The 17321-nt window shown below is 40.6% G+C and overlaps 1 protein-coding gene across 1 annotated transcript in view; it reads left to right on the forward strand.

The window, feature by feature from the left end:
- The window catches only part of SPEF2 (sperm flagellar 2), a 179011-nt gene that overhangs the window by 106125 nt on the left and 55565 nt on the right, over positions 1-17321 (forward strand). Inside the window, 5 exon segments of the mRNA XM_061187701.1 lie at positions 1462-1599; positions 6611-6762; positions 10873-11053; positions 14834-14981; positions 17166-17294. Of these exon segments, the coding sequence (XP_061043684.1) occupies positions 1462-1599; positions 6611-6762; positions 10873-11053; positions 14834-14981; positions 17166-17294 (748 nt within the window).

A 17321-nucleotide genomic window follows, 5' to 3' on the forward strand; every position in this document is an offset into this window, starting at 1 on the left:
TGCTTTTGTACTTTCTCCTCAACTGCTTCCTCTCCTGTCTTTTGAAAATGTATAAATGTTCGAGGAGCAGAAGCTAGTCCTCACTGATGTCTGATATAGCATTTGTGCAAAGACCAGGGGGACATCAAGATCAGATCTAAAAGAACGGCGTACTGTTCTGATATTAGCGTAGAGCTATAAAAATGCCTGTGATGTTTTCATTTCATGTGAAGCCCCCACAAGATAACAAACCAAAATGCTAAGTGTTCCATAAACACAGCATCACAGAAGTAAAATCCACTGTAGGCACTGGAATCAAACTGCTTGCGTTCGAATGCCTGCCTTCACCACGCTGAAACCATAGGCAAGTGACTCAACCTCTCTGGGCATCAAATTTCTCATCAGAAACTTCTCCCTCGGTTATTGTGGAGATTTGTGAGGTAATCAATGTCAGGCACTGAACACAATGCCCAACACACAGTAAATGTTCAATAAATTATTATGATCGTGAAAACTGTCAAGTTTTATTGGACTGTATATATTTTCTTAATGAGATTTTAATTAAACAGATATTTTATTGCTATGAATAAGATTATGATACTGTTTATAACTGAGGAATTATTGTGTGCTAAATACTGTGATAAGTGCTTTATAGGCTTAGGCTAACTGCAGCATGTCCAAAGGGTAAATAATATCCCCATTTCACAGGTCAAGGAACTGAGCCCTAATCTAGTGGTACAGACAAGACCACAGGCTCATATCCTGACTCCACCACTTGCTCATAATGTGACTTTAGGAAAATAACCTCTCTATGACTGACTCAGTATCCTCATCTGCACAATGAAGAAAATAATAGGACCCAAGGTGGTTGTGAGGCATTAAATGAGTCAATATAAGTATAATGACTTATATTCTGAACACTGACACACATAGAAGGGTATTATCATCATTATTCCTCAGGATCTGGTAAGTGGCAGAGCTGGGATCTTTAAAAGATTTTTTTTTTCACTGCTAGCTCCGTAATACAAAGCTTATTTTCAGACAATCCTATTAAGCTCAGACCCTATTTCTTGGAGAATGACATGCTCCATTCATGATTAATTAACAAGCCTATGCCCTCGGATTCAATAAAGCAACATATTTCTTCCACCAACAATACACCATTTCCTCAAAAATTCCCTGAAAGGTCTTTTTCTGCCAATCAAATCTTGTGAGGAAGGATTAGAATACCTAAAACATAGCCCCGCATGAATAAAGTAAACTGTGGACCTGGGCACAAGGTGTGCTGAGGGGGTCTTAGAAAGTTAAGCCTGACAGAGTAGAAGCAAAATAAATATTTGTTGACCAAAGGGATAAAATATATGAGTGTATTAGGTCTAAATTTTCTTCAGGCACATTAAGACAGGCAAAGGATTTTAGTGTTATTATACGGAGGTCATCTGAGCTGTGATTCTGAAGCCTCACAGCAGTGTTCGTGTTCAGGATTTACGGGACCGCCTGTGGGACATCTGTGATGCCCGCAAGGAAGAGGCAGAGCAGGAACGTCTGGCCATCATTAACGAGAGCTGGTTGCAGGACTCGACGGGAATCGCGATGAACCATTTCTTCTCACTGATGCAGGTAAGAGCGGCCGGTCAGGATGACACAGACTCTTCTCTCCATGGCCGCGTCCGTCCTGTAACCACTCCTCTGGGAATGCGAGAGGCTTGTTTTACTCACAGCACTCTGCCCGGCCGGAGCTCCAACTTGCCAAGGAGGTGAGCTGAAATAAGCCATTCTGTCCCCGGCCAGACAAACACCAGAACTGGTAGCATCTCAAGCTACAACTCACCAGCTGTTTCCAGGTGGCCTAGAGCTGTGGAGGGCACAGCAGAGATGGTGTCTGTCCTGGGTCGTTACCACGCCAGCCTCTCCCAGCGGACACCCAACGTGTCCCCGGGAAAGCAGCCCTGCCACAAGAGCGTGGGCTGGATCAGACTCAGCAGGCACTTGATCCCTGAAAAACGTTTGTGTCCAGATTGGAAAAATAGACCATTCATCGGAACAATCTGATTAATTTATTTTTGCAGCCTGTTAAAATAATGAATTGCACTGGACAAATTGAAGAGACAGACGTTGATTTTACGCCAAGGTATTGTCAACAATAGGGGAGAGAGCACAGACCAAGTCTGGATACCCAGCTCTGCCAAGAATAAGGGCTGGAGAGTTTTTAAGAACTGGGGCAAGGTGGGGTGTCATGCACAACCTGTGTTGCTTGATTGGCCTCGTCTAAAGGAAAAGTAAACTTTCCCTTCTCTTCTTGATGCACGTAGTTTTACAACTTGGAGCAAGGTGTCTTCCCAAGTCAGACTCCTCTCCTCCCAGAGGAGGACATAGGAGTTCTATTTTCATTTCATATGCTTACATTTCAAAGAGATGGTTCCCAGGTTCTTGAAAGAGACAGTTCTGATTTCTAAAACCAGCAGGAAGATTTTGAAAAGATATACATTTCAAAGGGACAGAGAATGGACTTACAAAGACAAGTTTTCTAAAGTAAATACTCTAAGAAAAGGGAGGTCAGGAGTCTGGAGTTAGGAAGAAACCTGTCTATAATTTAGTCATGCTGAGAGGATTATGAAGGCTGTCTTGGTCAAGCTGTGTCTACTTGAGTATTTTTTCCTAAGAAAATAGCAGTGAGGATAGAGTGGGAAAGGGTACCTTTCAGGTCTTGAACTGATTAGCTTACAGGAGGAGTTACTGCAGGGAATGAGAATATTTAGCTGAGGATCGCCGGAGCTAGCGCATAGTAGGTGTTCAATAAATCCTTGTTCAACAAATGACCGTGGATGCGAGTACTTCCAGCACTCACAGGGACAAGCCCCTGGTTCGGGGGCAAGCTGGACCACGGGAGGCAGCAGCCTGAGAAGCAGGAGTAGCCTCGCTGATTGCTAGCTCTGGGGTCCAGGTGGGGGCTACAAGGCATGGGCTGTGCTGAGGATGAAGGCAAGACAGCCAGCAGCCTAAACCTGCCTGGGTGACATCCCCGGGACACCAGTTTGGGTAAGCAGAGACTGAATGCTGGAACAGCTGTTTCAAAAGTTTATGGTAGAAATAACTGAAATCCAATAACGAAGGCAAAGGGATTAGAGAATTTTTGTAAATCATTCCCATTAGTCCAAGCAATATGTGCCTCTTTTGGAAATGGTATAGCTGTTACACCCCACAAGACCTACATTTCAGACCCTCTCCCTGAGAAACAGAATCCACATCTAAAGACAACTAGGAAAAAGGAGGGTAAAGGAAATAAAGGCTAATATTTATTAAGTTCTTACCCTGTTCTAAGGACTCTTCATGTGAAGGTTAAACCTTCACAACAACCCTAGGCTGTAAATTCTTTCACAATCCTCATTTCACAGATGAGGAAACTGAGGCAAACATAGAAGAAGTGATTTGCCCAATGCCACATGCCAGGAGTAGGAGAGCTGGGATTTGGACTGAGGGAATCTAACTCTTGAGCCAGTACCCCTAACCACTGCTCTGTCATCGGCGTTCACATAGTTAAAGGCTAGCCACCTAGAACAGAAGAAGCCTAGTTCTGCACTGATTGGCATGATCCTATAAAAACCCAAAGCTGTAAACTACAGGAGAGTAGTAGATTTCAGTTCAATAAATGAAGAACGATCCTAATGATTGGAACTCTCCATCGAATAACAGACTTTTCAGGCACTTGAGCGGCTGGTCCAGGAGTTCATAAACAGAAGCTTGCACATATTTATGGAGGGGAAAGAATCTTCATGAAAGTTTTCAAGGGCCTGTGCCTAGATAAGTGTTTCCCAAAGTGGATTCCACGGAACACTAGTCCTACAAGATGTTTCACAAAACAGGGACTTGTTGATCAAAAGACTTTGGGAAGGGCTATGTACTCTACCCTTCCCTCTCCCTGGGAGATTGACAAGCATATTGACATATTAAGATATTAAGATGCCCTGCAATAAAGAAACTCTTTTGGTATGTTAACCCAACATTTCTGAAATTATTTGACGTTGCAAAGTTTTTGTTTGTTTTTTTCCCAGCATGGTGCTCATTAAGAGCTTATAGGACAAAGCTTCTACAAAATAAACTTTAGAAAATGCTATGCTAGATGATTTCTAAGATTTCTTTCAAAACTAAGTTTCTGTGATGAGAGAAACAGTAAGAAAGCATTATTTACTAGTTACCATAAATGTGAGAGGACTTTTGATCAATTCTGCTTATATGATATATGATAGCATCTTATTCATAGTTAGCTGTATAATGAATCAAATTATGTTCCCCCAAATAAATTAATATTTTATATAAAATAATATAACAGGGTTAGCCTAAGGCATGGATACCAGCACTGTCTCAAATACCAATTGTATAGAATAGGATCTACTAAACTTAATCATAATTAAAGAGTTCAGTTCTCTAAGTTAAGGAGGAAATAATTTTCTGATGTCTAAATATATTTACCAAATGATGTAATACTATGGTTTACTAACAATTTTTATAGCCTCACAACATTTCTCTTTAATTCCCCAAAATTATTAGTCAGTACTCAATTTGTCCAAATTGAGTTTATATTTGCATGCTACTCGTTGTAAATGTGGTATCATGAAGATTCTCTTGAGTATAGTTTACAAGAATCATTTTCTCTCTACTGTTTTACCAAATCTAAGCACAAAAGGTGCAAACATTTATTGTCAAACTGTGAGATTAGTTCATATATAAATATTTTAAAGCTTGATTTGGTTTCTCTGAGGGAAAGAGAAAAATGTTTAGTTTTCCTAATCATTTCAAAATGCTAGTTTGAAAAGTTACTTAAACATATATGTGTTTAAAATCCAAGTAGAGTATTTAAAACATGTTCTATTATTTAAGATAATATATGAATGGTAATTTTATTTACAACATAGATTCAAATTAACCAAATAAATTTCTTCCTGTTTCAATCATTTAGCTAGAAAAGTTTACTAATGCAGAGAACAGCTTTTCAGGAGCAATTTGGCATACACTTTTCTGTATCAAAAAGAAACCTATTGAAACTGTCCTTGTCTTTTGTTGTAGACTACAATGCAGAGCAGATGTTTATTTGTTCCAAACTGTGAATATGGTAGTACAAGACTACTTCTTGATGTTTTATTAAATAAATGGCCATATTAATTTCTTGCTGAATATAGGGATCCCGTCATAAATATCCTGGGTTAGGTTCAGCAAAGGGTTTTGAACACCAGGTCAGTTTTGTTCTTTTTAGAAAAGATGCTTTCGATAATTAACTAGCTGTTATGTAATACACCTGCATAAGAGCTTCAATATTTAAACCCTCAGGTACTGGTTTAAGTAGCCCCACTAACTAAAGCAAAGGATGGAGGTCATGGTTACACCACCAGAGAGAAGCACAGATATGCTAACTGATCTGACACCTAACAGGAGAGCAGGTTGGAAAACTCATGCTCTACGTTTGTGTAATCGACACTGTGCAGGGTCTCATTGTGCATGCATGTCACCGTTACTGCAAAGGGAAACGACCTGGCTGCAAGGGAGTCACTTGGGAATAACCAATGCTCCTCTATGCTTCTCCTTTTCCTGTCCCTCAAGACACCTACTGGCAAAGCCAGCAGAGGGATTTCGCTGTCAGCATGGACGAGTGATCACCCTTCTGTTCATGTTGAGCGAGAATGGAAACTGTGAAAAGAGAACTCTTCATTATCCCTTTACCTCACCATTTGTTATTTCTCCACAGCTACATTACATAGTCCTATAGGACCAAAACCTAGTCTTATTTTGCATTTCAGTTGTTTTGTATCTGTATCTGTATTTATATTATGTATTTGTATATATAATATTTTTGGTATCTCCCAAATCAACTAATATGTTACCTATGACAGAAGACACTCAAATGTTTGTTAATATATTGGTTGATTGAATACAGGACACAGGAAGAATTCCTAATGTCAAAATAATAAATAATATACACTACTTCAGACTTCATACAACATTTTGTCACATTGTTAAGAGGCATAGAAATGTCATATTTTTAAGTGGAATCGTACTAAGTACAGAGAAAGCAAACTCACCAGTTTTCTTTAATTGTTATGAAATTTTAGATATACAATTGAAGCCGATTGTCTTTCTTAATGTCCAGAAAACTGATTTCAACCTCAGTGTTTTAAAATAGTGCTTACAGGGACTTCCTTGGTGGCGCAGTGGTTAAGAATCTGCCTGCCATTGCAGGGGACATGGGTTCGAGCCCTGGTCCGGGAAGATCCCACATGCCGCGGAGCAACTAAGCCCGTGTGCCACAACTACTGAGCCTGCACTCTAGAGCTCACCAGCCACAACTACTGAGCCCACGTGCCACAACTACTGAAGCCCACAGGCCTAGAGCCTGTGCTCTGCAACAAGAAAAGCCACCACAGTGAGAAGCCCGCACACCACAACGAAGAGTAGCCCCCGCTCACCACAACTAGAGAAAGCCCACGCACAGCAACGAAGACCCAATGCTGCCAAAAATAAATAAATAAATAAATAATCTTAGAAAAAAATAAAATAGTGCTTACAGGGCTTATATAGAACATATGTACAGATCAGCTTGTTCTGTCTTGGGTATCAACATTCATATTTTCTATTAAAGGCAGAACTGAACCGTTTCCAAGATACGAAGAGACTGCTTCAAGATTATTACAGGGGAATGGAAGGTAAAATCCCAACAGACGACACTAAGAGATTTACTCAAGTCCCATTGGTCCAACTGGATAGTAAAGATATTTTGGAATTCCAGCTTAGGTAAGGCGGGCTATCACGTTGCCCTGTAATCAGTCTCAACATAAAGCTTTGTGATTTTAAATTGAATACCACTAATAAAACCACAGTCTTGTATCTGCTAATCCAAAATCCAAAAAAAACTCTAAAAACTGAAAACTTCGACTCAAGACTATTGATATGCATTATTTATCCCACTTATAGTGAATATCTACTCATTTTTGCTGCAGAGATATAGTGTGTTTTGTTACAGAGTGCTTGCAACAGACTGCTGGGGATATCATGGAATATATAGTATATACAAATTCTGAATTCTGAAACACTTTTGACCACAAGGGTTTCTAGTAAGGGATCATGACCCTCTACCACTTTTATGAAAGGTCCCAAGCTGCTCTGTGTGTATGTGTCCATTTGTGTGTGTGCATGGCATTATATAAATGACAATGGAAGGTGTTATGAGTCTTCTTTTACAGGTTAGGAAATTGAGAAACAGTAAAGACTCAGTCATATGTGATTATGACTTTGTGAGACTGAAACTTAGTAGTAGTCTAACATCAGATTCCCACCAGTAAGAAAATAAACTTGGTGGTAAGAGTGGAAGAAAAATGACATTTTCAGGCAATTACTAGTTATATGTAAGTAAATTAAAACAATTTGTTTGGGAAAGTCACCCCAACTCTCTTAAGCCTTGGTTTCCTTATCTGTAAAGTAAGGTTGTTGTGAAGATTACAGAAAATGAAATCCTCAAAACACGTAGCACCATGCCTGGGAGTCAGAAGACTTGAGACCTAGTCCCAGTGACTCTCAATAAGTGATGACTATTATCGTCATCATATTATTGCATAATATGACAACAAACTATTCTTCCTCACATGCACTATTTTAATTGTGAGTATCGCATGTTCTTACACTCCTCATTTTACCCTCCCTTATTCCAGAAAGGATTTGAAATGGCCTGTGCACGATAGGATTCCACAGTGATCTGAGGCCCATTTCTCTCTAGGCTTCTTCCATCTGGTCCCATCATGTCCTTGTCAGGACCACGAGTAAGCAAGAACACACAAGAAGTCTGAACCCTCTTTTTGACACAGATACAAGAGAAATGTTTAACTCAGCAAGCTTCTGAAAGAGAACTTTGAAATTAAGAACAATAAAAATTTCCCAAAGTGATATGAACCATCAGAGTCATCAAAAGAGGCCAAGTTTCAATGTCTACAGTAGCAGGGCATTCTGTTCTTAGCACAAAAAGGCAAGTCAGGCATAATGGGGAAGCTATTAATGTTCGTTAGTAGAATGAAACAGGCAAAAGAACAGCCAGTTCTTACTTTTTGCAAAACAATCTGCATCAATCTCAACCTCAGATCACTGCTGTGAGTATCACCTGGAACTCTCAGCCAATCAATGCATCAACCAACAAACCAACCAACCAGTCTCTTTAATATGTATAGGGAAACGAGCAGTGTTAAGCATGTTCACATAGCTTGTCTATTTTATTCCTCCAACAACCTAATAGTAATAATAATAATGGTGTTAACTAATAACCAATAATGTGTACCAATATTATTATTATATTTGTATTTTTCCAGAAGGAATGGAGCCTCAGAAAGTCGAGTGACATGCCCCAGTTCGTATCTACTGATACATCTACTGATAGTGAGAGAGATAGCTGACCAGAATTTTTCCCAGTAAATGAATTCCAAATCCAGATTCCTTTTCTAAATGATACGCCACCACTGCTGTCCTCCAAAGCAAGGTGTTAGGAATGCCTATTGCCCCGTATTAAACATGTAGAGATGATCACACAGCCTTTATCTTATTAGACACATGAATCTCACGTCTCAGTGACTGAGATTAAGCACTACTTGATTATTAAAACGTCAACTGTCCTTGTGGGTGGACATGTACGGAGTTGTAGACCCTCAACACGTTGCCTTTATAAGGCACGGTGCACTGTCAGAATTCCAAGCGCTATGAGACTCAAAGAGCCAACTTCAGAAAACCGCGCCTGATGCTTCAAAACAAGGCCAAGCTAATTGTGTGCTGGAGTTCACAGCCAGCTTTCTGCATCCCTGCTCTGGTCCCCAGCAACTTGAGTCTGCCAAGCCAAATGCTTGTTCCTCCTCAAATTTTAGCAAAGGCATCCTTGGAGCTCCTCTCGGCCCATTCCTTGCCCTAGAGGAAAGCTCTTCCTATGTTCTATCACCGAGGGGGGATCCCAGTCGCAATTAGCATTCTGCTCTGTGGATCATTCCCTGCAGTTAGCCTTTGAGATCCTGGGATCCTTCGGGGATAGAACATTCCCAGAGGCAGCTCTAAAATCTCTACATAGGGGCAGCAATATGGTTGAGAAAGGGGGAGAGAGAGCTTAACTCTGTGTTCCCATAGCACTTTACAAAACAGAGACAGCCTTCATCACCCATTCTCAAGGGTGGGGAGGGCTGCGGGAGCTCTCACACCTCCATGGGCACCCCCTTGCAGACCTCACATCTGTCATATCCTGCTTTTTAACTGTCTACTTCCGGAAGCCAACTGCTAGTCATTTTAAAGAAGTGACGTCCAGTTCTATTGGTTTGCTTTTCATGACTGATTTACACCTTGTCGGAAGTTTATATCCCAGATAAATTTCAAAATTGCATTTCTTCATAATTGCCGTTGTTTAATCCCCCTCCTCGTAATTACTGAGAATTAGACCTAAAAATTATGTTTTAGCATTGCTTGTCTCTAGTTTCCTCTTGTTAGACTTTCTGGACCATAAAACATTTTTTTTCTTTTTTAACATCTGTATTAGAGTATAATTGCTTTACAATGGTGTGTTAGTTTCTGCTTTATATCAAAGTGAATCAGCTATACATATACATATATCCCCATATCTCCTTCCTCTTGCATCTCCCTCCCACCCTCCCTATCCCACCCCTCTAGGTGATCACAAAGCACAGAGCTGATCTCCCTGTGCTATGCGGCTGCTTCCCATTAGCTATCTATTTTACATTTGGTAGTGTATATATGTCCATGCCACTCTCTCACTTCATCCCAGCTTACCCTTCCCACTCCCCGTGTCCTCAAGTCCATTCTCTATGTCTGCGTCTTTGTTCCTGTCCTGCCCCTAGGTTCTTCAGAACCAGTTTTGGTTTTTTTTAGATTCCATATATATGTGTTAGCATACGGTATTTGTTTTTCTCTTTCTGACTTACTTCACTCTGTATGACAGACTCTAGGTCCATCCAACTCACTACAAATAACTCAATTTCATTTTTTTATGGCTGAGTAATATTCTGTTGTATATATGTGCCACATCTTTATCCATTCATCTGTTGATGGACACTTAGGTTGCTTGCATGTCCTGGCTATTGTAAATAGAGCTGCAATGAACACTGTGGTCCATGACTCTTTTTGAATTATGGTTTTCTCAGGGTATATGCCCAGTAGTGGGATTGCTGGGTCGTATGGTAGTTCTATTTTTAGTTTTTTAAGGAATCTCCATACTGTTCTCCATAGTGGCTCTATCAATTTACAGTCCCACCAACAGTGCAAGAGGGTTTCCTTTTCTCCACACCTTCTCCAGCAATTATTGTTTGTAGATTTTTTTATGATGGCCATTCTGACTGGTGTGAGGTGATACCTCATTGTAGTTTTGATTTGCATTTCTCTAATAATTAGTGATGTTGAGCATCCTTTCATGTGTTTGTTGGCAATCTGTATATCTTCTTTGGAGAGATGTCTATTTAGGTCTTCTGCCCATTTTTAGATTGGGTTGTTTGAGTTTTTGATATTGAGCTGCATGAGCTGCTTGTAAATTTTGGAGATTAATCCTTTGTCAGTTGCTTCATTTGCAAATATTTTCTCCCATTCTGAGGGTTGTCTTTTTGTCTTATTTATGTTTTCCTTTGCTGTGCAAAAGCTTTTAAGTTTCATTAGGTCCCATTTGTTTATTTTTGTTTTTATTTCCATTTCTGTAGGAGGTGTAGACCATAATACAACCTTTCATAGTCCTTTCTCCATCTAAAGTGTTCTTCCAAGAAAACTTTGAAAATTGAGATTAAAGCAGGACAACGAAATTCACCAAGTAGCATGGACACAAAAATAGAATTCTGTTAAATAAAATCTTTATATTTCTTTTTTGTTGGTTTTCCCAAGAATTCCCCTAGTTCCTCAAAGACCCAGTTCTCCAGAGCCAGCTTTATCCAAACCAAAACCAAAAGCCATACTGAAGGGCAAGATCGATTACTCACTGGAAAACATAGAGTTAAACTTTGAGGCCGCTGAGAAGATGGTGATGGACACGTGGCAGCAGTCTTCTTTAGCAATATCTCACATGGTAAGCAGTGCTGGTTACTACGTTTCCTTTCAGTAATACCCATTCATTAAATTCCAAAGCTGGTAATATGCTATGAACAGAAAATTTACACAATGTTCACAATATAAATCTATACCTCCCAGAAGTTTTTTCTTTTTTTCTGAAAGAAATAAGAAGTGAAACAGTTCAATCAGAAAATATATGAGGTCAAGAAAGGAGTGAACCAACATTTAGATTATTTTCTATGCTGGCCCAGAGCTCCAAGTGCAGGGCTCTACAGGAAATGTCAATGAGATGGGTTAAGTATAAGGCAATAGGGTGGAGTGGGACTGTGGCCAAGTGGAAGTAACAACCCCATCTAGAGAGGCACCTAGCCAACCTTGCCATTTAAGAATGGGGTCCAGTAGGGCCAGATTTTCCAGTTTTAAAGTCAGAAATTCAGCCTATACTTTCTTTAAGTCTTCAGAACTAGTTCCTACCTTGATTCCCAACCAGTTGGTTGTCTGTTTCCTGAAGCCTGAGCCTTCTCTGATTGCATGCACTTCTAATCCTTGTAGCATTTATTGTCTCTCCCACTTTTGACTCTTAGTATCTAGGTTATTGTTTGTGATTTTTACCTTATTAGTGTTTTCCTGAATGCTTAACTAGGTTCTAAAACTTTCTGTATCCACTACATCCAGCATAATGCCCACATCTAACACAATACTGAGTCCTCAGCACATCCTTGAGATGCTGCTGCCACTATGCTGGTGACACTGATGTTCATATAAATGATGATGGTCATGGCAAGGGGGATCACCGCAAAGACTACAGCTACCAAGCACCAGAGAGTGGGAAACTGGATCTAGAAGTTCTAAAAAAAGTAGATGAATTATTATCCTTACTGTTAATTGAACATAAAGACAACTTACAAGTCTTATGAATTCCATTAAAATTACCTGGGGAAATGAGATTTTAAATATTAGATTATTAGAAAGAGAGTATCATACAGCACAAAGAGCACTGGCTACACTTCTTGTTTAAGCCGTGTGATTTTAGGAAAATCACTTAACCTCTCTGAGTCTTCGATTCTTTATCTGTAACATGGGAGACATTCTACCTTATCTTTCCTTTCTTGAATGGTTGAAAAGATCAAATGAAATAATGTATATGAAAGTTTTTTAGAAATTAAATATAATAGATTATTATATTAAGAAATTTATTCAAAACTGTACCACTTTGCTTGTGAACCTTTGAAAACCACGTAGAAAGCACAGGAGGAAGGATTGTTTAGTAATTAATATTCCTAATAATTACATTTGAATCCTGCTTTTATATTTCTAATAGACTTTTATGACTTTGATATTACATGTCTTTAAGTGAACTTTGAGTTTCAGATGAGACAGGCCTGATTCAGTAAACTGCTGCAGGGAGAACAGGACCAGCTGAGATCAGGGCAATTGGAATGAGAGCACTTTAACATGGGCTTTTCGCTACACAGCAGTTTTACCAAGAGCTATTCATTTAGTACGTTATGTTAATTTTTAGTAAAACTTTCTTGTAATTAGCAGGTGTGCAATGATTTCAAAGAAATAAGTCATGTTTAACACCCACAGTGTCAAAGCATTATTTCTAGAGTTTCTTCAGCCTTACAAGCTAGATTGCTGGATGTACTGTGAATTATGTTAATTTTTGAAAGAGACCCAGGGGTGTTTGAGGGAAGTGGACCAGAAAAATGTGGATGATGATAATTATCATCATCATCATCATCACAAGGTTGTTTACAGAGGAGAAAAATCCAATTTTAAAGGAAATTGCTAACTCACCGTGGTCTGCAAGAACACATTCAAAAATGAATTGCTTGCAATTTAGGGGAGAATGTTAACAAGTCTGCTTTCAGCTTTACCAAGAATTTGAAAGTACAGTATATATCATGAAATCCATTTTTATCAAAAGAACATCTGATTAAAAAAACGCATACACACCCACAAAAAAACTGCCTTGCTCTCTGAAACATTTCTGCATCCTTCCAAGGTTCTGCTAATACTGAAGAAGCTGTGGGTGTATTCTGTAGCATATGATTATTTTTAAAGAAATTCCATCAATCAATAAGCATTTCCTGGACATCTTCTATGAGCATAGCACAGATGCTAAAAGCTATGGAGAAAACCAAGAAGCAGGGCTGGCTCAGCCCTCCAGAGCGCTCATTTCATTTGGAGACTGGGGACAAGATTTAACACTCGTAGAACAGTTGGGGGCAGTGATATGCTCAGCTGTGGGTATGAAGCGTGGTGGGAATCTGGAGAGGACAGGAATTGGCTGGTCTATTGCACCCGCAAGACCGCAAGCTTCTTTGAGAGTAGAGATTAGATTGTGCCCTCTTCATCTTTCTATTCACCTCTATGCAACTTCCTGTTTCTCCTCTGGGCCCCTCACCCAATTCTCCCCAGAAATAGCATCAGGCTTGGACACAGAAAGCACTGTAATAAATAAATAAACTCCCATGGACCTCCATTTCCTCACCAGCTGCCTTATTGAGATTTTTAAGTTTTCAACCATACGCTGCTACTGCCCCCATGGTGTGTGTGGGTTTTCTTTCTTCATTTTGGGAGTCTCGTCTCAGCTCTCATTTCTCAGATTTACAGCCGTAAACGCCCTTCACCTCACCAGGGGCAGGTGAACTTATTTTAGCAGGTCCAGTCTTTCTCTTTTTTATTTTTTTAATTTTTATTTTATATTGGAGCATGGTTCATTAACAATGTTGTGTTCGTTTCAGGTGTACAGCAAAGTGATTCAGTTATACATATACATGTATTTATTCTTTTTCAAATTCAATCCCACTCCTGGGCATATATCCGGAGAAAAACATGGTTCAAAAGGTCCAGTCTTTCTAACTGCAGGCACAGCCCCAGCTGTACAAGCCCCAAGACAAGGTTTTCCTGCTGCCTGCAGAGCAGAGCCAGCCTCATAGGCGAGATGGAGGGATCCCAGCAGCACTTCGCACACCTCCCTCTCTGCCCTTCATCAGCTATTGTATTGTGACCACACAACTAATCTCTCATACCAGGAAATCTATGAGAGTGAAAGAAGGAGGGTGCTGATATGGAGAGAAGCTGAAATTTCCCCCAAGTAGAGGAAGTTAAGAAGCAATGATGCAGTTAGCCTGTGGGACAGGTCATCCTCATGAACACTGCACCTTGGTGGGGTGAGGTCTAGTGTTAGAATAGAATGGAAGCCCAGGATTCAAGTGTCCATGAGCCCAATTAATACAGGGCATGTGCCCCCAAAACTTGGTTGGAGGACGTGAAAAATTCTCAGCAATTTTATGTATGAAGCACAGACACACATAAAATACATAGGCATATACCCTTCTGCAGTATTAAAATTTCAGGAAGGGGAATGTGGTTAGGAGAAACTGACTTAAAAACAATCAATAATGAAAAAAACCCTGAGAAACAGTGATATAGAGGAATGCCCCAGGTTGAAGACCAAGAAATAACAGGAACTTGGAAGAATAGTGGGTGTTAAATCCATAGGGTCTGAGATTGAAAAGAAAGAAATGTTTGCGTAACTAAAGACGAATGGCAGGCAGGGCTTGAGAAAGTGAGTGGCCTCCACACAGGTGGCCTCAGGGAAGCTACATCTTGGGACAGGGACAGGTTTCCATTTAAGTAGAATCTTTTAAATCTTCTGTAAAGATTGAGTACATGGCATGTTTGCTGTAGAATGAGGTTTCAATGGAATTGGGTGACGGCTAAATCCAAACGGCTATCATCTTTCATAAATGTTGTATTAACTGAAATGTTGCTCTTATACAACCAGGTGGCTGCTGAAATTCATCAGAGGCTCATGGAAGAAGAAAAAGAAAACCAGCCAGCAGACGCAAAAGAAAAACCTCCTCAGGTAGCTGCAAATAAAAAAGTGAAAAAGGAGCCGCCCAAGAAAAAAAAAGAGGACAAAAAAGGAAAAGGTATTCATGGCTTTAGCATCCAGAACCCTGGATGCTTAACCTCTCCTTGGTGGAGAACAAGCACTTAACCAGGCACATGAGCCTCTGAGCTACTAGAATGCTGTTCATTAGGTTTTACTTCGAGACCCAGTCTTCTGTGAGCCGGAGTGTTAGCTGGCAAACATTCTCCATGCCAGCATTTCTCCGAATAGCCAAGTGTATCCAGGGTGAAATAAATCTCAAAGACAGTTTTGAACATGTAAAAGAACTCCAAGATGACACTATGTAATCTGAAAAGTGTGTGCAAGAGGGCTGACACTGGCTGCCTTAATCAAGAAAGGGTTAAAAGCTAATTCTGAGTATGTAAGTTTCGGGTCTAATTCAGGTTTCAGGTTTCATTCAAGCAAGTCCTTCTGCCCTGGAGGCCTCCTACCTAAAACTCAGCCTCAGAGGCAGGATGGAATGAAAAGAGGACAGGGTGGGCTCTACCACAAACATTACCCTCCCCTCTGAATGTTTCCACTCGTACATTTTTGCAGTGACTTGAGGCAAGAGAGGAAGAGAGGGAAGCACATGAGCAAAAGTCCTTCCACTGATCAGTTGCTCCGGATGTGTTTGTTAGGCCCCCACCGTGCAGGACATGATGAGGATGGGTACGAAGGACACAGTGGTAAACTTAAAAAAACAGAAACGTGGTCCCTGCCCTGATAGGACTGTAGTCTAATGGCAGAGACAGACACGTGACCGATCACTGTTCTTTATGGGGGAGGTAGAGGTCCCTGGAGAGCGCGGTTATCTCACTCCATCTGAGGGGGTAGAAAATGCTTTCCAGATGGAGTCCATCCAAGCAGCTAGAGTAGGAGTTAAGACAAAGCCCTCAGGATGGGGGTTGGGGGAGGTGGTGGCCCCTGAAGCCAAGGAAAGGGTAGCCCCACAGTAAAGACAGGCGACCTGCGTCCATTTCAGATGGTGAGCATAAAGGAAATAAGCAGCATTTGAAGGAAATGCTTCCATTTACTTTAATGGAATAATTGGTTGGGTCCAACCTCTTAATTGTACAGATGTTAAAACAGAAACCCAGAGAGATTAAGGGCTCTTTCATCTGTAATTTATACTTACCTTCACTATTGAAATTAACACATCTTATTACAATTTCTTTGTTTACATTTGTCTTCTTCCCAAAATTTGAACCCCTTGAGATCAGACCTTCAAGAAAGATTTATTGAACTAAGTAGAATAGTACAAGCTGGGCCTGCAGCTAGAATCTCACTGCCATTTCTTATGGGCAAATTCTCAAACACTGACAAATTCTTTTTTTTTTTTTAATTTATTTTATATTTGGCTGCGTTGGGTCTTTTGTTGCTGCGCACGGGCTTTTCTCTAGTTGTGGTGAGCAAGGGCTACTCTTCCTTGCGGTACGCGGGATTCTCACTGCAGTGGCTTCTCTTGTAGCAGAGCAGGAGCTCTAGGCACTCGGGCTTCGGTAGTTGTGGCTCGTGGGCTCTAGAGCTCAGGCTCAGTAGTTGTGGTGCACGGGCTTCGTTGCTCCACGGCATGTGGCATCTTTCCAGACCAGGGCTCGAACTCGTGTCCCCTGCATTGGCAGGCAGATTCTTAACCACTGCGCCACCAGGGAAGCCCAAACACTGACAAATTCTTATTTTCTAATTCTCGTGTGTAATCATTGAAGTACTTGTATTTAAGCACTAGTTAAAAGACAATGAAGTAGATTACGAATTCTTGACCATCAGCTACATTTCCACCTTATCTGCTTGAGGTTATTCTCTGATCTTCTCTTGATGAGGACCTGGGAAACACTTGGCCAATACAAGTATCCCTTGTGAAGTGGTACTTCTCCAGGTGGCCAACGGTATGTTGGGGTTTGCTAATTTCTGTCCCCAAACACTAAATTGCATCCTCTTTGGTGTCTGTAACCCTGTCTGCACGAGCCGCACACCTCATTTTTCCATGATGCTAGACGAATGGAGCATTATTATATGTGTCCAGCCAGACACCACATGGAGAATTCTCAAGGAAAGATTATCAATATTTCATCACTCACACTGTCTGGACCGGGGTGTCTCCTTTCTAAATCACCAGACACGTATCGCCCTACACACTCCACTTTGTACTCATTTTATCCAAGTCCCTTCGTGTACACTTGTATGTTGGCAGGTAACTCAGCACATTTCATTGCCCTTTCAGGTAAATCCCCACCTATGGCAGAAACCGCTCCTGTAATAGTAACAGCAGAGGAGGCTGAAGAAATGGAAATAAAAAACAAACTGAGGCTCAGAATAAAGGAAGAGCATCTTGCTGCCCTGCAGTTTGAAGGTAGCAATTGGAAAGAACTAAGATGAT

The sequence above is a fragment of the Eubalaena glacialis genome, chromosome 4 (genome assembly GCF_028564815.1).
Source record: "Eubalaena glacialis isolate mEubGla1 chromosome 4, mEubGla1.1.hap2.+ XY, whole genome shotgun sequence".
In the NCBI taxonomy this organism is placed as follows: Eukaryota; Metazoa; Chordata; class Mammalia; order Artiodactyla; family Balaenidae; genus Eubalaena; species Eubalaena glacialis.